Here is a 20,998-nt window from a genome sequence, read left to right on the forward strand (position 1 = left end):
CATATCCCCAGCTTTGGTGGTGAAGAAAGAGGGGTGCCAAGGAGCCAGAGTGAGGTGCACCAGGTGCAGCAGCTTTGGTGAAGCTTTAGATGTTTGCAGCGTGACAGGAAGTCCTTTTGCTTTTGAAGAGATATTTCTGATTCTTTAATGTGCTTTGCACCTTTGATTTCCTCATGCTTTTAAGCAGCACCAAGTCAATTACTGTATTTCTATTTAATTCTCTGAGAGAACACTGTATAATTAGGCTAATTATGCTGCTTTGTGAAGTTGTAAAACTCCTGATTGAGCTTGCGGGGCTGTTTTATAACCTCCCAGGTGTAGGCAGGGAGGGCTGCCTGCCCTGTGCAGGTTTGGGTGCAGCCTGCCAGCTCAGTGAGGGTAGTTCCTTCCCAGGGGCTGCCCCACGGGCTCATCCCCTGGCAGCTCCATCCTGCCTTCCTCTTTTCACAGGCTGCAGTCCCTCTGGGAATCCTGTTCCTGGTGCTGGAGGAGTCTTGTTGGGATCTCTCTTCTTGCCTTAATGTTGACATCAGGAATGGCGACACAGCCAGGGCTGTGTTTCTACTCTTGAGTGTATCTGAGGAGGTGACCCCACACAGGTTTAGGTGTGGAGGTCTTTTGTTTTCCCTAATAAGGCTGTATGTGCTGTGCAACAGGTTCTTGGCAGCACAGAGCTCTGGCTGCACTAAGTGACAGTCAGGAGGAAGGTGTGACCTTCACGTGTCACCCTGGCTGTGTGGTGCTCGCTCCAGCACAGTTTAACCCCAGCTGAGTGACAGTGCTGAAGGCACATGGCCCATCTCTAATGGAAGGGTCATTTTTAATGCTGGTTGGTGTGGCTGGTGATGGCCTTAGGGTGGCTGGTAGGTGACACACAGAGGGCACAAGTGGTTTGTCTGCCCCCAAAGCTCTCAGGTCCCAACCCAGAGGAGCAGATCTGTGGAATGGGAAGGAGATACCCCACGGGGATGGGTTTGACCGTGCAGTTTCTCCATTCCCCCCTCTCCCATCCATGGTGGGATGAGCTGGCCCCCTGACCCCGGCTCAGTGAACTCCCGGTGCTTCTCCGCGGCCCCGGGAGCGGAGCTGGGGCGTCTTGCGTAAGCAGCGCCTGCTCCCCGGGCAATGGCACGGGGATGGAGAAGGAGGCTCCGGCTGCCAGAGGCGGGTTGGGAACAGCATAAACCCTTCAGCCCCAGGAGCCAAAGGCTGACAACCCTCGTGCCTGGTGCTGGGAGCAGAGCTCGTCCCGCCCGGGGGGCCCCAGGCGCGCTCGGGGCCGCGGCGGAGAGCGGCCAAAGGCGGCCACATGGGCGCGGGTGGCTCCGGAGCAGGCGCGGCGGAAGTGATGCTCCCTGGCCCATCTGCACGGGGAGCGGGAGACGCGCCCCAGCTGGTGCGAGGCCCTGGCAGCCCCGGGAGCTGCCGTCTGTTGGGCTTCACTGCTGTCTGCCTTAAACACGGCTTGGGAAGGATGGGAGGGGGGTCGGTGGCACCGTGCCAGTCCCGCTTCTCCTGGCCTTCTCGTTCCTCTCTCCTCCTCCTCCTCCTTCTCCTCCCCGCTCCCTCCGATGCTTTAAAGTCACATTTCCAGGCCAGACATAGAATTAATCTCTGGGCACTTCACATTGCTGGCAGCGCAAAGCAGGATGTGGGATCTTTTTTTCTCTCTCTCTGCGTCTTGGCTGACTTTTTTACCTCTCGAAGAATTTGGAAGGGCCGTGAGATTCCCCCCACCCCCCCCTCGCCTCAGTGCCGTGCAGTTTTTCAGCACGCTGATCACCCTGCTGTGGCTTCACCCTAATAGATTTCATATGCTGACACAGTTGACATCAGTACCAAACTATTTTACATGTGATCTGGTGTATTTCCTGAGGAAATCTGCAAGATATTTATTAAGAACTAATAAAATAAACCTCTCCATGAGCTTTTAGGTAGTTTTCAATTTTTCATGTCTCTCTCGTTTCCTCTTATCAATGAGTTTCTATTTTCTCCCTCCTCTCTGACCATTGCAAAAGGAAACAAAAATAAATGTTTTAAACCGTTCCTGAATGGACACTGGGAATATTTCTGTAGTGATGTATTAGCAAAGTCGTATTTTTAGGGCCGTATTGTCAAGACTAAAAATATCCCGCTGCAGTGCATCCTTTTTATAGGGCTTTGTGTGTGTGTGTGTGTGTGCTGAGCATTGTACAAGTTTGCACCAACGTGCAAAGGTCTTTGTACTACTGCAGCGTTGCCTCCCCATCACAGCTGGACTCCATTAGGCCTTGGAAATTAGTGTAATCCTGGTTAAGAAAGGGAGGGGGAGAAAAAAAATCAATCAATCTCTCAGAGCCGCGTTTCCCCAGCTGAGCCGGGATACCTGCGTGGCAGCCGCTCCGAAGGGCTCCAGCAGCCGCTGCCTTTGCCACGGCTTTGCTGCCACGGAGGGTGTTCCCAGAGGGAGAGCAGCGGCTCTGCTGCCCCCGGAGCAGCGGGGTTCAGGCAGGACGGGCTGTGTGCTGCAGTCACCCAGCGGGTTCTGCTCGTTCTGCGCACCCGGGAGCCCCTTCGGGGCTGCGCTGTGCTGGCAGGCAGCAGCGTGTGTGCGTTCGGCAGGGAGCGGGCTGGATGCTTTGCGTTCTCAGAGGGATTTTCTGCCTTTCTGCTATTTGTGTCTCCTTCAATTAGCTGCAGTGAGAACAGAGAGAGGCAAAGGTGGGCGCGGGGCTGAGCAGCCGCCTGCCGTGTGCGCTGGCTGCGGGGGGACCCCCGTGCCGCCATGGGAGGCGGCTCTGCCTCTCCGTCACGTGTGATGGATGCAGCGCTTTCCAAACGCGATTTCCCCTCGGGCTGACATCCGCGGATCCCGGCGTGGCGCTGCGGCCGTCACTCGTGTCCCCAGCAGCAGCCCTGCGTCACAGGTGGTGGGTGCAGCGGCTGACGGGGGCCCTGACGGCCGGGCCGGCTCCGTGCGCATGGCACACGCTGCGCGCTCCCCATCCTCCATCCTCTGCCTCCGCTCACGGGTTCCCCGCCGTAGCTTTCCTGTCTGCTGCCGTCTGGAGAGCCGCAGCCTCTCTGCTTCCTGTAGAGCAGTTCAGCGAAAGCAGTAATTAGGGCCTGTAAAAATTTATTTTATTAGCGTGAAATGTTGGTGGGTAATTGGCCATAATTTGAACCCAGCCAGATTGGAGATTAATAAAAAAAAAATTCATGTGTGTTTTTATATATATATATATATATATATATATATATATATAAAATCACAGAGATCTTTTTACCAGAAACACCAGGACTGTGAGCTGGAAACTCTTCCCAGGACAGGCTGGCGGCTGTGGCAGCGAGTGCCTGTGCTGTACCCGTCCTTGAGGGTGTTTGACACTGGCATGGGAAGAAAGGAAACCTTGTTTTCCAAGAACTCTGCTCTTTCTCAGCTTGATAAGCATTTAAAATAAAAGCTGCACAATTGGAATTGGCAGAGCATCCTCATTCTTTTGTCTGTCTGTTTATTTTTTTCCCCTCATCCCTCGACATGTGTGCTACAGCCCAGGGTTACTACACCCCGTGGAACCACAGGCCTGGAGCTCTGCAGGCGTGCGCCGAGCTCTGCCCACCCCCAGCCTGGCTCTTTGAAGCCTGGCAGAGCAACAGAGATCCAGCCCCGACCCTGGCAGCCTCCTAATGGCCAGGGCATTGAAGTCTTTGACAAAACGTGTGTTCTCAGCCCCTTTCAGCTCCCCCTTCGCTCGCAGGGCAGCAAACCCCGGGCTGCGCCTGGAGCCGGAGCAGTGCTTTTTGAGATCAGGCTGTGACTGCACTATATGGACCCGATGGCTTTGGTATTTATAGGCTTGGTTGGAGCAGCTTGAACGTGGCCAAGGGAGCGGGAGCGGCTTGAGGGCCGACGCTCATCCCAAGGAAGGGTGATTGGAGAGCTCCCCGCGGCGGGAGGACGGAAGAGCCGAGCCCCTCTGCACACATGTCACGCGCGGTTACTGCCGCTTGAATCACACCAGGGAGTTACTTCAGGCTGCTAGCCCTGATTGTTGCTTTGGTGTGAGTTACTCGGGGCGTTCCTTCAGGTCCGTAGTGCTTGTTTTTTGCTTGGCAGCCTCGAGGCTGGGACCTGGTGTAACCGTTTCCCAAGGAGTATTTTTGGTTTGAAAACTGAAGGTCAGCAGTTCGCAAGGGCTGCGCTAGCAGCCAACTCTGTGGTTCGCCTTGTGCCACCGGGCCAGCAGCACTTGAAATCCTGATCAATTGATCTGCAACAATATGAAACCACGAAGGGTGACTGCCAGTTAAAACTCCCCGTCTCGCCCCATTTTCCCCACCCAAAGTGTCTTTCTGCCCATATCCCCTTTCTTGCCGCCTGTCTCCCTCCCTCCCTCTCGGCTGTGTATTGGAGTTTTTGTCTATCTTTTTCCATCTCTCTGTCTCTTTTCATAACAGTTTTTAATAATGTTTTAGTTAGTTCCAGCCTTTTCCCTCAATGGATCCCATTGGAAAATACATTTGAAAGGAAACAGTTATACACTTCCCTTCCTTTGAAACTCTGTTGGCACCTTTTCCAGTGCAGTAAACCATACAACATGGATTTTCAAAGTTTCCAAACACAGACATGCTGGCGTTAAATTTATGAAAAAATATTTTATTCGGCTGTATAGTAACTATGAGTCTCTGAGCTGCTGGTCACAGTGAAATCGAAGCTCGCTTTGGAACTGCAACAGGTTTTCAAATCTCTGCAGGAAACGGCGCTGGAGCCCGCAGCTCCCTCGTGTCCTCTTGCCAGGAGACACAGCAGCAAACAAAAGGGGTGCTGGGGGCACCCCCAGGCCAGCCCACCAACCCCCAGCACAGCCTTTCCCTCCCCATGGCCATGCTGGGAACGCTGCAGCAACAGTAGCTGCAGGGAATATCAGGGTTGTGCCAATCCTATCTCAAACCACGGGGGGAAAGAGGAATTTGGCATAGAAGCGTGATGTCTTGTGCTAGTTAATGAACGTGGAGGTTCAGGCTCTTTAGTTCCTGAGCGCCGTGGCGGGGGCTCCATCGCCGCTGTGAGCCCGCACGTGCCTTGGGACCCGGGGCTCCGGCTCCACGTGGGTTGTTGGAGCACTGAGATCGTATTTTCTAACGGGGGCTCGGATGTTAAACTTCCTGGAATGGTTTCTCTGCGTGCTGTGGGTTTGTGCCTGTGGTCACAGCCTTTCCTTCCCGCAGGGCATCGCTTGCTCCACACCTGAGAACCTCCCTTTGCGTGGCACCGCTCGCAGCTGAGTTTGCTCCAAATTTCCACGGAAGACCACAGTCCCCATTCACCACCAGAGGTCTGGTGGGTGAATCTGCTGTATTCTCATGAGCAGCATTTTGAAGGGGTTGTTTCCAAACAACCAGTGCCCACTGGCACTTGAGGGTTGGTGTAAGGCACACAAAGCCTCCTGTGATAGACAAGGTGATGACAGGACAAAGAGATCCCAGGCTCAATTTTCCTGTTGTCCTTTTGCTTGTAAAATTTCTTTCCGTTCCCATGAGAGTTTTCCAGAGAAGCCACTGATTAAGTGTTATCATCATGCTCAGTGCCACATGGAATGTAGGAAAAGCTGCAAGATTCAGGTCCCAGTAATTGGATGCTGTAAACCCACTGGTGTGTGCTCAAAGCTTGGGTTTGAGTGCCTTTTTTATGGCACCTCCAACAGATACTAATGGGGAACTGATATTAAGGAAAATACCAGATTTTTTAGTCCCTTGATTGCCCACCTTGAGATGCAGGAGATGGAGTTCTCCTAAAAAACATAATCCTTCAGGAGCTCTCTTTGATCCTACTCAAGGCAGAGCTGCCCAGTGTCTGCAAATTCCATCCCCTCTGTGTCACCAGCCAGCCATCAAGTGAGGGACACAAAAATAGTTGAGCACATGGATTGGGAGGAGTTAAGGAGACTTGTGGTTCTCCCTGAAAGTTCAGCACCAAGGTGAACAATGAAATCAAGTTCTCCATCTTAATCCCCCAAACCATGACCTGCAGCTCTGAGCCTCACTAAACACATGCACATTTCAGCACATCAGAACACTCTGCAGGAGGGTCTCTGCTGCCTGTTAATTTTCTGTGTTGACTGAAAATGGTACCTTGAGGGGAGGAAAAGTGATGTGTCGTTAGGACAGCTTTATGGTGAATAAGTGTGATGGAGTTGACTTGAAGTTGCATAGATGCCTCCAAGTCTGCTGTGCTGAGAGTTCTTTGCATGTGTAATTTCCATGGTTTTCAGAAAAGAGAGCTCCCCCATGGAACCAGGCTGACCTCATCTGGGGTCCTTGGCTGGCACATAAATCTGGATGCAGCATACAAGACTCAGCCACACGCTGCATGTGTGGGGCTGGGATCCTCTGGGAGAGCAGCCACTGATGGTGCCAGCAGAGCACTGAGGGGGCTGGAGAAGGGGCTGCTGTGCTGTGCCTCATTTGTGCTGCTTCATGCCCCTTTTCCACCTGCTTTTCCCTCTCCAGTGCCTCACCTGGCTTGGTTTATTCTTCTGTCCAAGCAGGTGAACCAGCTGCTGCTGCTGCTTTTTAGAGTAAAATAAGAGAGCTGTCTGATAGTGAGCACCTAGATTTCCATAGGCCCCCACCTTGGCAAAGCCAGGATGGAGGTGGCAGAAGGCACACCCAGACCCCTCTGCTATCCCCTGCCAATTTTCTGGTTCCTGCTCCAAGTGTGAAGGTGCTAGGGATTTTGCTGAAATGGTCAAAGAATTTTTAACTTGAGAAGAACAATATATTTTCCCTAAGCTCATTCTGGCAAATGGCTGAACCTTTGTAGTTGAAATTTTCCCAATAAATTCAGCTTGAAGAAAGCTTTTGGCATGAAGGATTGCAACCTAAATGGTTAAAGTTTGGCAAAGCTCTTAGGAGCTGAAACCAAGGTCTTATAATGGAAATTGTTAGGTAAGAATCACTGCAGCAGAGTGGCTGAGCTGTGCCCCTCTTGGTGGGGTGTCTTGGGGCTGGGGGTGCCACTGCCATCAGCCAGGGAGGCTGGAGGGACCAAACAGAGCTGGAGTGGGAGGAGGGGAGGCAGTTCAGGCTTGCAGGCATTTGGTGAAGACCCTGGGATTTCCTGCTTCCCAAGAGCTGGGAGGAGGGCACAGATTTCACTTCATGTTTTGGCATTTGCTTTGCAAACACTGGCCCTTCAGGAAGCCATAAGAGGATAAGCAGCAAAGGAGGGAATGTGCTGAAAAGGAAGCTCCACACTTTGCTGTTCCAGCCCCATCAAAGGCTTTCTCTGGATGTTCCTGTCTGCAGGCACTTGCTCTCCTGAGCTTTCACTGCAGGCTCAAAGTGCTCACCCAAGGAAGCCAGTTCCAGGCTGGCTGCTCACATTTTGCTGTCAAGGACATGCACACCCCCAGCAAGAGCTTGGAGGGTGCAAAATGCTGCCTGTTACTTGCTGCTGTTATTTGTCCTGGTAAAACTTCCCTCAGGGCTGAGGAAGTCTCTTGGGAAGAGTTGTTCACACCCCCTCACTGTTGTAAATAACATCTGACACAGTTGTGGCTGGGCACACACAGCTCCTGGGGGGATGCTGGTAGCTCTTGCCATGCTGCTGTGTAACCCAGCCAAGCTCCCCAGCTCCTCACTGGCTCTTTTGGTGAGGTTCATAGCCCTGACATCTTCAAAAAGAGCTGACAGGTCTGTGCAGACAGAGGATAGGCCATCAGGAGTTCTCATTTTTCATTCTGCATCATTGCAGTGCCCCTAAAACCCTTTTCCATTTCTGTCATCCAGGATTTTTCTTCTTTCATGCAGCATCCCCTGTTTCATCTGAACACCCTGCTCACCTTTGGGTCTTGTTGTCACTGCAGCATCTTCAGTTGCATCCTGCTTGTGCATTTTATGGCAAATATTCCCTCCACAGGAAGAGACAGCTGGTGCCAGGCTGGTCTGCAGCTATAGATATGCTGATGAGCTGGCATGGCAGCTTGAAGGGACACGCTTCCTTATGAGCCAGCAGCCAGGAGTTCCATCCATTTGGATTTGCCAGCCTTTTAGCTGCCAGACGGGTCAAATGCACGTTGCTGTCAGTTGTTGGCAGCAGAATCTGTGGCTCTGGGGATCTGCAGTGAGGACTTTGCTGTGCCTGTGTCACCAGTGCCAGTGTCAGCTCTGGTGAGGGCAGTGCTGAGAAATGAGATTTTCTCTGGCAGTTCTCCAGGTTTGCCAGCATGGATGAGCCTGGAGGTGCTTTTGCTCCAGCTGTGATAGTCAGGGACTGCAGTGTCTCAGTGCAAATGTGACTAGTGACAAGTGGGATGGATGTGCCTCCCCAGGCAAGGGGAGTGTTTCTGACTCTGTATGGGCTGTTCCACGTCCCAGACTGACTCCCACAGCCTCTCTGGGGTCAGGGGGGCAGAGCAGGATCCTGGCCTTGCTGGCTGGGTCAGCACCCTGAGCATGTAGGGAGAGCTCTGAAGTGCTGCTTAGTGCAAGTGGAAATGGCTTCAATCTGTGTTTTGACTGATGGGTCTTTTCAGGAAATTTCTGAGAATAACATTTCTAAAAATGGCTGCTTCTTTCCACTGATATTTCCTGGAAAAGGCTGTAGTTAATTTTAAACCACTATCCTTTTCCCTTTTCAAGTGGAAATGGCATTGTGCTTGTCCTCAAGGCTAATGTCATTCTTTCTGACCTAGCCAGGGTTGTGTGGTGGGGAGGGACATTGTGCCACTGCCATTGCCTCCTCTTGCAGGTCCTGTTGGTCTTCCAGAGCTGCAGACGTTGGGGTGTTGGGGACACTCTGTGCACGTGTCTTCTTTCCCTGTGGAAATTAATAATTTCTTATTAAGTTAGTATTATTAATAGTCACTTCACAATGATGTTTTTTTGTTGTTGACTCCTGGCCAGCCCCGAGTACACAAGAAAGCTGTCCCTAAAGTCATTCCCTACAGCTTTGTTCATCAGGGTCAGGAAGGATATACTGAGCTGGTTATCGCACCCCAGGTGCAAGGATCCAGCCCTGCCTGGGCTTAGGGACAATCAGAGTCTGAGCCAGGCTCCTGGATCAGGCAAAGGGAGCTGGCAGCACAGAGCTGTCTGGGGCAGGCAGCCCCTTCATGTCGGGCAGAGCATGGCTTCCCCTGTGGTTCCTGGGCAGGCTCTCTGCTTCGGGTGGGAATATGTCATTAATTTTTATACCTTCCCCTGTAAACCATCGACCCTTTTTATGATGTCATGAGGGATTCCTTAATTTTGCAGCTGCTTCCTGGTTACGTCAGAGAAGAGCCTCCCGTCCTAGAGCCCAGCGCTGCAGTCCAGGACGGCTGGAAACAAATGAAGTGTTGAATATCTAATGGCTTCCACAGGGAGAGCTGCTCCATCCTCCCCAGGCCCCCGGCATTCCTCACCTCCTAGGCCTCCCTCCTTCCCTCCCTCGGACAAGTCAGGCTTGCAGAGGGAGCTGCTGGCTCTTGGGCGGCCCCAGCTGCTCTGGGAACACGTGCAGCGAGTTCCCCGGTGCTGCTGCTCCAGCCCAGACCCTCCCAGGACCTTCCTGCCTCTCCATGGGGAGACATCAGTGCAGGAAGGTGGATTGAGGGCATCCAGGTTATTACTAAAAGCCAGAGTTTGCTTTGGGAGGGGTCAAGCCCTGTGTGTGCAGGTGGTCACAGTGCTGGGGGAGCTGGGGCTGCCATCCTGTTTGCTCAGAGTTAGGGAGCAGCTTCCAGGAAAGCTGCCCATCACTGCCAGGGTACCAGGCAGGGCTCAGCAGTGCCTCCAGGTTCCCAGGCTCTCTCGGGGGCAGATGAGTGTGTGTGTGACTCGCCAGTTCCCAGAGCTGGGAGTGCCAGTGACTCACAGGTCACCCCTGTGAGGGGGTGTCAGGGAAATGCCCCACAGCTGCGAGCATCCCCCTCACTTTGCTGCTTTGTATTCCCGTGGTTGTGTGCAGGGCTCTCCTCACCCATTTCCTGCAGACAGCCCAGCCCGGGGGGCTGCCCTGTAGTCCTGCCAGGGCTGTGTCTGGCAGGGAGTGACTCACGGGGAAAGCTGTGTCTGAGCACTGAGGGAGCAGAGGAATTGCCTTCAGGTGGTGTCAGCTCCGAGGTGACCAGCCCGGGTCTCTTCCCCTCGGGGTAGCAGCCAGCTGGTGAATCAGTTGTCTGTGCCTCCAGATCTGATGTGCTGACACATCAGCCGGGTGCCTTTGCCCCCAGCCCTGTGCTCACCGAGCTCCTGCAGCTCCTGTGTCCCCTGGCCAGCCCCTTATGTCATCCTTGGGACTGTGTCCATAGAACTGTTCGTTCTTTTGAGTGCCTTCCCATACAGTTCTTCACCCTGTCACCAGGAAAGGTGGCTTCAGCTGTTGTTGTCTGGGAGCAAAGCACATCCTTGCTGCTCTGCCAGCACTGGGATCACCTGCTGCCAGCACTGCCCTGGGCTTCCTGGAGCCAGAGCTCAGGTGAGGATGGAGAGGCCAGCATGGAGACTGTCCCACTGGAGCCCTCCTGACCCTTGGCTGGAGCAATCAGGGGAATCTGGTCTCCTTTAAGATTTGTTGGCTGGGATTGTTTTAACTGTGGAAGGTTCAGCATTTCTTGTGTTTTGTTAGCTGGGATGGGCGGGCAGAGGAGCATCCACTGTTTGCTTGTAAGCTCAGGGATTGCTGTGGCTCCACTCCACCCAAACTGGGGGCACATTCAGAGCAGAACAGCTGGGGGCCCTCCCTGCCTGCCCCTGCCCTGTCCCTGTGAGCAGCCCACGTGTCCTGTGCTCTCTGTGTCCCTCGCAGGATTTCCTTCAGCACATGGCACTGAGCAGCCACGAGAAGCTTCCTCCAGCAAATCCCTCTCCTCGTAGGCGGCTGCCCCTTGCTCTTTTCCCATTCCCATTTCCTGTAGTTGGTCGTGTTGCCCTAATAAAGGTTTGGCACTGCTGTTTTGCACACCCTAGTGGGAGAGGGGATGTGTTTATCACTTTTCCTGGAGATTATCTGTTTAAGCACTCTCTGACAGTTACAATAACAAGGGCAGCGCGTTGTGTTTCCCAGCAAAAGGACACTCACTGCTGAAAGATGTATAGCACTAATTAGAAATACATAACATCCGGCCACATGGCAGCCTTCTCCCGGCCGCTCCATTTCCTGAGCTCAGACGACTTTGACGACAGTTGGTTTATGTTTTCCATGAATATAACGTTCTCAGAGAAACACAAATTTCTCCCCGCTACAAAAGTCCCTTTTCTCTCTGCCTCTCAGCCTCTCCCCTGTGCAACAGGTAGATTTATGGCTGCAGGAGTCCTCTGCTGCAGGCTGGGTGGGAGCAGAGCTCACAGACCCTGGGAGAACCCAGGTAGGAGCTTGCAGAGGGCGCTGCAGCTGCTGATCCACCCAGCTCCCTGCAATCCCTGCAGGAAACTGCCTCCTGGTAGGAAAACAGTGCTCTGTGCAGCCCAGACCTCAGCTGGGAAAAAAACCTTTTTCCTACATGCAAAGAAACAGGAGGACTCCTCTTCTTGATCTTCAGAAAAACCGCCCGTCGCTGCTTCCCAGTTGGTTTTGCTCTGTTCTTGCAGTCTGATGCTCATCAGCTCCCATTTTTTTTCCATCCCATCCCTCTCCCTCTCTTGCCTTTGGGCTCTGCTTCAGAGCAGATCACCTGGGCACCAGTTGGAGGAGTCTGGGTCCAATCTCCAGCTCCCAGCAAGCAGCAGTCACTGGTACAAGGATATTTTTACAGAAGTCCCCACCTGCTGGATGGGAGCAGGGCAGGTGCTCTGCTGCTTGTACAGGTGAAGGGAGGTAGGAGGATGGAGCTTGCTCAGGAAGGTGAAATCTTAGCAGGTTTTAACTGTTGAAACAAATTCCTATCCAGTATGGAAAAACTGCTGTCTTTTAGATGTTTATAGCTTGGCCAAGTGTGGACAGATTTCTAGTAGGACAGGAAAACTCTCTGTTAAAAAGGTTATTCTGCAGCAAAATTTCAGATCCTTGTTCCAGGATTTGCAGTTGTTAGATTAGCTCAAGGAAAAGGTTGTGGTTTTTTTACAAACAGGGGTAAGCCACTGTTTCCTAGCCCTATTCTCACAAGTGGTTGAGCTATTTGGCCTGAAGATTCTATGAGAATTCAGGCTGAGACAGGCACCTAGCATGGAAACTTCAGCAAAGTTTGAGCCAGCCAGAAAAAGGGGCTGACAAGTGGTGAGTGTCAGGCAGGGTGCTCAGAACTGCCACAGCTCATGTCCTGCTGCCAGCCTGGCCTCCAGAGCCCTGACTTTCTCAGGGGTCTGCAGGGCTCTCACTTATTTCTCTGGTGCAGAAAGACAGATCTTTGAGGCAAATTCAGCCTGTGGAGTGTGGGGTAGTACAAATCAGTCATTTCAAAGTGTTTGGTGATACTCCTGTTTAAAATGCTCTGTCTTTTTATCCCCATACAGCATTCCACACACCAGAGTTTTGCTGATGTTGATGTGAGGCTACAAGTGATTAAGAAACAGCTCCAGCCTAAGGAGGCTCCTCAGAGGAGAATTTTTATGCCAGCTGAGCTCCCTGGTGTGGCTGCAGGGGCTGTGTGTTGGTACAGCAACACAGAGGAGGGTGTGAATTTACCCTGAGTCAGTCTTGGCTGCCAGTGCAGGAGCCCTGACCTTAGGCTGTGGTTTAACAAGCAGTTATTGAGGCAGCAGTGCCAGCTTTGCCCACCCTCCTCCCTGCCCACGCAGCACCTTTGAAGGCAGTGGCACAGCTGAGAGGTGACATTTGTGACCCTGCTGAGCTGTGTGAGGCTGTTCTCAGGGTGGCTGTGCAGGCAAGAGCTGAGAGGTGACGTGACAGGAGCTGTTTATCCAGGGCTGGCATTAACAGAGATGTTTGCAGGTTACAGAGGAAGAAAGGTGGAGGGGGAGCATGTTGTGGTTGGTGGTGTTGGATGATTTCCTGTGGAGTGTCACTGCTGTGGCTGCTGGTGGCACAGAGGAGCCACAGCTCCAACTACCTCAGAGCTGTGACCTCGTGGCCCCTTCCTTTGTGTGTGATTTCTTTCCACAGTTGCCTGACACCTCCACGGTGTGCCCCAGCTGTGCAGCGTGCCTGGGTGTGAATTGGGAGGGTTATCTGATTACAGCCCCATTTGGGGTTTCAGGGGAGGAAGTGGAGTGGATTTGTGGCAGCTTTAACTGTTGGGGTGCCATTGATGCCACTTGAAGTCTCTGTCACTGAGCTTTTGGTGTCAGCCTGCAGGGTTGCCTGTGGACCTGACACTCATTCTGCTTCTCCTGCACCCACTGTGGATCTGGGAAAACCGATCTGGGAATTGCAGAGTTTGCCCTGACTTGGGCAGTCAGGATCTCTCTGCCTGCTCTTGTTGGTCTGGGGCAGGTGGTATCTCCATTTTTACTAGTGCTGTGCAACTGCAGGGACAGAAATTACCTAAGTGTCACTCCATCCTACAAAAACATCTCTTTTCTAGAAAGTTTATGTCTTACTGTGCGTTACCAGCAGCACAGACCATTGCTCAGCTCAGAAGTAATGATGCCCTGTGGGCTCCAGAGCAGATTTGTTGCTCCAACCCTCATTTCAGCATATTTTCTACAAAGTGTTTTCCCCTTAATGCCAGGTTAGGCTCAGACACTGAGTGGGTGCAGAGAGTTGTTTTCCTTATTGCCCATCACTCAAAACATTTTACAAGTTTCTGTTTAAACATCCCAAGTGCTTTGCCCTTTGATTGTACCCTCACCTTTGTTTGTATCCCTGTCTCCAGGGATAGCCTGGAGTTTGTCCCCACAGCCTGTTAGCCCTGGCCACTGGCTCCCAGCTCCCAGCTTGGGGCCAGCCAAAGCTCCAGCCTCCCCAGGAAAGTGGTGAAAAGGCACAGAGAGAAAGTTTTTCCTGATTTATGGTGCTTTCCTCTTTTGTCCTGCAGTAAGCTCTTAAGAGCCTTTGCCTGGTGGGTCTTGAACAAGCACCCACCTGGATGTTTGTCTTTGCTGGAGGAGCCTCCTGGGAATGAGGCTGATGAGCTCATCTGGTGAATGAACTTTGAGGACTGGGGGAGTTTTGTGCATTTTATAAGTTTAATGATGAGCTGACAACACCCATGACAGCTGAGCTGGAGCTGTGTGACAACAGCCCTTAAGTGTAGGTGTCCTGCTGCTCTTACCTGGGCAGCTCTGCAGGTTGTGCCAGGGCTGAGCATTGTTGGGGTACATTGGTGCACCATGACTTTATGAGCTGGTGGGCACATGGTTTATGTTTGCAGCTGCACAAGGTGTTTGATGGACAGCTGTACCTGCCACAACTCAAGTGCAGGAATAATATTTTGGTTTCTAAATGATGTGTGGGAACTTGTATCCTGCAGCAAGAGCTGCTAGTGGCAGTGGGAAGGGCTGGAACCAAGCCTGGCCACAGCCACCACAGAGCACTTTGGAGCCAGTCTCTGAAACACACCCTGAAACACGTGGGATGTTTGTCACCTTCGCCATCACAAACACCTTTAAGCTGTCCCTGTTTTGGAGGGGGTCAGGATGCAGCTTTTGCACCAGCTCAATTTGGGGGTCACTGTGAGTCTGGCTTGAGCGCAGTGCCTGGATTCCCAGGGCTGCCTGCTCAAAGTATGGGGATCCATGCTGAAATGCCCAGAGGTTTTCACCACCCTGGGGACTTGCCAGACTCAGGTGTGGCAGCTGGACCACTGTGGTCTTGTTGTGTGTCCATTAGAGACAAGAAGTGAAGACAGTGCAGCATCTCACCCGAGTGCAGGAGGAGGGAGCGCGGGGAAGACAACTGTAATTTCTTCAACTGGACTGTGGCCAGAGCTCTGGGACTAACACTCTTAATTGTGGGAAAGGCTTCATGAAAGAGATTTACTGTCCCAGAGTGGTCACATCTTTAGTTTTATGTTTCCTCCAAAAGCTGACAGCCCCTGCAGTACAGCACTTCCTACCATTGCTCTGCGGCACTGGCTCAACCCTGGCTCCAGGAGCAAAGCACCCTCATTCAGCTGCCAGGTGCCTTTGGTGCCACCCTGGGGTACCCTCCACACTGGTGCTGAACTCACTGACAGCTGTAAGAACTGTCAATCCAGCCTTCAGATGTTCCTTGTTTTTCCTGTGTTTTCTTGGTGCGTTCTTGTCTTTTTTTGGACGTTTTTAACCTCCCACCCCACTCCTCTGAAATGATCTGTTCTTAAAACTGTTTATTCTGTGCACCTCAGGTGTTTTGCTAGCACCTGGCTTAAATGTGGTCTCAGTGTCTTGCTCTAATCCTCTTGCTGTTTTCTCAAAATCCCTCTCTGCCACATCTGGGCAGTTCAGCTCCCAACACCTCCGTGCTGACATGCAGCTGGTGCTGATGTCTCCAGCAGAGGTGCCTGGGAGCTGGGGGGCTCTGGGGGCTCTCCCTTCCTGTCTCAGCCCTGGGGCTTTACTCACCCACTCAGAGTCAGTACCTGTGAGTTTGTAAAAATCCTCTGCCTGGCTTGGGGCAGCTGCTCTCAGAGTGAGACCTCTGATCCTGCAGTGAGCCAGCGAGGAGCATCCTGCACAGGGCAAAGGCACTGATGGGTGGGAACCCAGTAAATGTGTGGGTTCTCCCCAGCCAGCCACTCCCCCACATCCTGGGAGGATGTGAATGGGGACTAGAGGGAGTTGGGAGGGCAGAGGCTGCCCTTAAGGCTTAAACCCCTTCTGGGAGCTCTGGGGCAGGCTGGCATGTCCCATGGCAGTCCTGGCCTCCCCAGCCTAACCCACGCCTGGCTCCAGGCAGTTCCCTCGAGCCAGCTCCCTGCTGCTCTCAGCAGCCTCAGAAGTGGTTTCTGGCTGGGTGTAGATGTGCTGGGGGGTTTGCTCTCTCTCTGAGCCGGCTCTGTTTGGAAGAGCTGTGGTCGTGTGGCATCTCCTTGAGTAACAGTCCCAATTAAGCTCTCTTGACAAGCTGTTGTGTGACTGCGAAACTAATGGGAGGAGCCCCCTCCTCAGCTGCTGAGGTTAAAACTCCAGCAGGGACAAAGATCAAACATGCAGCTAATTACCCTTTTAACACTTAAACATATCCCCCTCCTCAGGGGAAGGCATCAGCTCTGAGCAGCAGCTTCTGTGCTGGGAGCCCTGAGTGCCAGCGTGGTCCTGGCATGGTGTGGGCAGGGTGGCTGCAGCCTCTTCCTGCTCCAGAGCAGCTACTCACCACCTTTTTCCTCCCCACATGGAACAATTATGTCTGGGACAGGTGTAAATTAGGGAATTGCTCACCCCTGCTCCTTGTGGGATGCAGAAAGGGAGGCTGTGAAGGAGAAATCAGATGTAACATCTGACCCAAACCCTCTCTGTGTGTCCTAGAGTGCCTCTCTGAGGATTGCCGCTCCGTCATCCAGGAACAGGCCACGGCCCTGGGGCTCTCCATGTTTGCACTCCTGGTGAGGAGGTGCACCAACCTGCTGAGGGAATGTGTGCCAGGTAAGGGCTTAGCAGCAGGATCCCTGCAGGGACCCATGAGGCAGCCTGGTGGGGGGTCAGGCCTTCATTCCCTGCTGGTTTTTACATCCCTTCCCCTCTATTGGGGTCTTTGGATTCTCCTCCAGTATCCCAATCTCTGTCCAGGTTATAACTAGATCAGCTGCAGGAAATCTTCTGATTTGTGCAGACAGAAATGTTTGGAAGAAGGGGATAGATTGAAGCCATGCTTTCTGCCAGCAGCTGGGAAACTTCCTAAAACTGGGACCTGGGCACCCTATCTCTGTGATTGGTGTAGTGACGGCCTGCCCTCAATAAAAGGGCTCACAAACAGCCTGGGTTGCCCTCCAGGTCAGTCCATGTAGGGAGAACAGATCTGTCTTTGTGCTTGCTGTGGGTTGTGGCTGTTCCTTGTGTGTCCAAGGCTGAGATGTTGGGATCTGTGTCATACTTTCCCAGTCTCTGCCTGAGCCTGGCTGTGGTGAGCTGCCTCAGATCTCACATCGTGTATTTGCAGTTCAGCCACAAGAGATGGAGCAGGAGGATGAGGAGGACGACATCAAGGTCTCTGCCTTGCCCCAGGACCTGAAGGAGCTGCTCCCCAGTGTGAAGGTCTGGTCGGACTGGATGCTTGGCCACCCGGACACCTGGAATCCTCCTCCAACGTCTCTAGAGCTCCCCAAACAGTACGTGCACCCTCTGGTTTCTGCTCTCTCCCTGAGCTCCTCGTGCCACCCTTCCCCCTTCCTCATGCTTTTGCTGGCACTGACACCATGACCTGAGCATCCAGGCAATGCACACTGCCCAGGGAATGTTGGGAATTTGTCACCCTTGGTGACACAGTGACTTCTTCATTGATGTGTGAGTGGGACTGGAGGGTGCCTGGTGGCTGCCCTTTGTTTCCATGTGTTAGAAGATGGCTTAGGAGGTGGATTTTTACTTTCTGCTTAGGATGTGCACCTGGTTTTGTTGGGATACCCTTCCTTTAGCCAGCTGCACAGGCAGGGCCTTCCTCTGGACCAGAGGGAACTCCATTTCCAGTGTGTGTGTTTTGTTACCTTTCTTTTGACTGAGTCAGGCCAACCCTGGAGCAGCCTGTTCCTGGAGCTCCAAAAGCCACCTCCCCTCTGCTTCAGAAACTGCTTGTCCCCACCCTGCCACACACAAAAGGGTTAATTTTCTAAACTGGCCGATTTCAGCCCATTAGTCCATAATGCGGACTAGGCAATTTGCATATTTTTGGACAGAAAATTGAGCGGAGGGGCCAAGTATGGAGTATGCGAAGCAGCATCTGAGCATGCTCTGTAGCTGCTTTCCCGCAGGATTTTCCATCTGCCTCCGCTCCTCCGGATCCAGAGCCTGAAATCACGTCTTATTGTTAATCCAAAGGAGCCAGAACCCAGGGTGATGGGAAGGAGCATTAAGAGTAATCCAGCAAAGTGGCTTAACCATTAATGGGTCCCCGCTCCGTGCGTCAGGTCCAGTCCTGCTCTCCTGGTTTATTGCCTCTTACTCCAGTTCTTTTTCATTTGGCTGAGGAAATGGAAATCTCACACAGGAAGTTCTGGGCCTCATTTTGTGGAGATGGAGTCTGTTTTCTGTTTGTCGGCTGCTCGGTGTGGGACCGCTGCCTGCTCATGTGAACCGCTGCCCATCTTTGGGCAGGAACTCAAACTGGGATCCATCACGTGAGGCTGGCTGCACCAATCCCCCCTTCCCCTCGCGCGGGAGCCGCCGGGCCCTTGGCCACGGGCAGCCTGGGGATGGAATTTCTGATCGGCTTCACGCAGCCAGAGCTCGGCTCCTGCCCTGGGACGAGCTGCTCCCCCTCCTGCAGGGCACAGGCTGTGTCCCCCCGGGGTGATGGAGCAGGTGTGGGCTCTGCTCGCCCTTGGGGTGGGAGGAGGTGCTGCTGGTGGTGGCAGCCCACCCCAGGGCTCTTGGGGAAGCGGTGGGTATAGGCTGTGGGCTCTACTCCACAAGATCCTGATGTGTTCAGTGGAGGAATGAGTGTCTCTGTCTTGGTTGGCCTCTCCGTGGAGGGTGGCTGAACAGCCCCTCTTATCCCACCGTGCCCATCCTGTCCCTCCTGCCCCGTTTTAGCTCCAAGCTCCTCCACCCTGGTGTTCTTTGGCTCACATGGAGAATCTGTCTTAGCCCAGACCTCTTGTATAGATGAGTGTTGGTGGTCCAGGGCTCTGGGACAGCAGTGGTTGAACTTCCATGGAGATGCAGGTATGATGAACAGCAGGGAACCAGCTCTGGGCATGACCTGGGATTTGCAACATTTGCCCTGGGGATAGGAAAAGAAAAGGAGAGCACTGGGTTAGTGTTTCAGCTCTCTATTGACACAAGCCTGCTGGCTGCCCTGGGGCTCTTCAGGAACCAGGTAGAGCCACCGAGTCCAGGGGTTTAGATAGGAACAGCTTCAAAGAAGTTTAGAAGTAAAACATGGGTCAGAGCAGCAGGCGTGGTGGAGTAAGCCAAGGTTTATGGGCAGGGTGAGCTCAGGAGTGCAGAGAGCACGTGAGGAGCAAGTGCAGATGCCAAGTTCTAGAGCTGAGTGAGGGGCCTGAGGCAGGTCACACATGCTCCTGCCTCTGGGATGTGCTGTGAGATGCCACCAGTGCCCACAGACAAGCTGAATAATCTTAAACCACTTTCCTTGCCTCTTGTGATGGCATGGGCACAGAAAAAGGATGAAGAAATTCCCTGAAGCACAGCAACGCCCTGCAGATGCCATGAATGTGCTAAAGATTCTGGCAAAAACAGGCCTCATACCCACCTGGAAAGCCCACTCAGAGCCCAGAGCTCTCATCAAAGTGCAGCTCATCCAGAGCCAGAATGCTGGGCTGGGCTCGTGGCCAGCAGGGCAGCTTGGCAGGACTCAGCCAGAGCTTTGGGCCGGGGCTGTGTGTCCCAAGACCTCTCTTGCCATGTTTGCAATCTCTCCTTCTTCATATGGGAGAGAGCTGGGGGACTTTGAGAACGTCTAAACTCAGCCCAGCTGTGGCAGTTGGTTTATTGCTTTCAGCTGGTACTTGAACCCGGGTCCTGGTCTTGGAGTCTTTCCCAGGTTTAATCCCCGGAGCTTTCTCTGCAGCTGTATGACACTGCGCTGACCCCGAATGAGGATAGGAAAATAGAAACGGTGCCAAGCCAGAGTCTCTTTTTCATTTGGAGTCTGGCTGTCTGCCCATGACCAGGGTTACATAATGGGAAACATAGCTGGGGCTCTGGAGAGCCCGCGTTTCACCACGCTGCCCAGACCTTCTCGTTCTGATGCTATATATCTTCCTAATTGTAGCTCGGATGCATTTATCACACTGCTGGATTTGAGTCCTTACAATAAAAAAAAAAAAAACAGCAAAACCAACCCCACACCAAATTCCTCAGCTCTCTGCTTTCCCCCTTGGACAGGGGCGGAGGGAAAGGTGTGAGGGGTGAGCGCTGCCGAGAGCCGGCAGATGGATGCGAGCCATGCGGGAGTGGGCGCCGTGGAGTGGGGTGAGAGGCTCAGGAGATGTGTCTTCAGGGTCCTTTTTCTTGGTGGGAGCTTGGGAATGAGCCCTGGTTCCTGGCAGGCATCCTCTCCCCACGTGGGGGCTCAGCAGTCTTGAATTCAACCCAAGTGAGAAGTTCCATCTTTCCCCAAATCCACCCTTCTTGGTCTGGTGCACTCCTCCAGCTCCTGGCCATACTGCATGGTCATTATGGCTCAGGGGATGCCCTGGAACAGGTTTGCAGTTGTTGGACTTCCTAACTAACTCTCTGTGTGTATTTGAGAGGTGAGAGGTGTCCTTCCTATTTTGGAAGAGGTGCTCAGTGAGCTTTCCATGACTCTTTCCTCATGTCTTTCCAGAATAAGAGCTAAACTTAACCTTGGACATCTCTGCTTTGGGAACTGTGTGTCTGAGCCAGGTGTTGCCAGGTCTTCTAGCAGCAAGCAGCTGTCACTTCTGTATCTTAAAATTAATTTCTGTCTTCATGTTTCATGGCACACCTTGTGTTGAGTTCTCTGCAGGTGTTTGTTTAAGGCAGTTGGAAAAGTGTCTTTCAGACCAAACGTTCCCAGGAGTGAATTGCAGAGATTGGGGTGTAAAAGCAGGGATTCAGGGAAAAAGGGAGCAGGGTGGATCCCCTAAGGCAAGGATAGTGGCAGCAGATGGATCAAAAGGTGGATCTCCAAGGAGGCTGCTGTATAAGTGACTCCATCCCATTTTGGGACATGTGCTGGGAAGAAGGTGAAGAGGGTTGGACAGAGTTGCTCCTTGTTCTGTTCTGTTACCACAATTAATACATTGCTAAATGAAGCACAAGGACTGATTGGGAAGCCACTGGCTAGACAGACACTGCTGCAGGGCTGACCCTGGCAAATCCATGCTCCTTCCACACGGGGACAAGGGCCTCTCAGTTTGTGGAGACTGTCTGCAAGCATTTAAAAATGGTTAATTTAAACCAAGTATTAAATTAAATCCAAAAGCTGTGAGCACATTCTAGAGCTTACCTTCCCAGAGAGATGTGCCAGATCGCTCTCATCACATCATTCTCACAGAGAAGTGTCACTGAGATGGCA

The 20,998-nt window shown here is 52.8% G+C and overlaps 1 protein-coding gene across 2 annotated transcripts in view; it reads left to right on the forward strand.

Annotated features, from left to right (window-relative positions):
- The window catches only part of SMG6 (SMG6 nonsense mediated mRNA decay factor), a 103,935-nt gene that overhangs the window by 34,045 nt on the left and 48,892 nt on the right, over positions 1-20,998 (forward strand). For both annotated transcript variants that reach the window (XM_079324819.1, XM_079324820.1), the window contains exons 11-12: positions 16,309-16,425; positions 16,940-17,108. In XM_079324819.1, the coding sequence (XP_079180945.1) occupies positions 16,309-16,425; positions 16,940-17,108 (286 nt within the window). The remainder of the gene's footprint in view (positions 1-16,308; positions 16,426-16,939; positions 17,109-20,998) is intronic.

The sequence above is a fragment of the Erithacus rubecula genome, assembly GCF_903797595.1.
Source record: "Erithacus rubecula genome assembly, chromosome: 22".
Taxonomy (NCBI): domain Eukaryota; kingdom Metazoa; phylum Chordata; class Aves; order Passeriformes; family Muscicapidae; genus Erithacus; species Erithacus rubecula.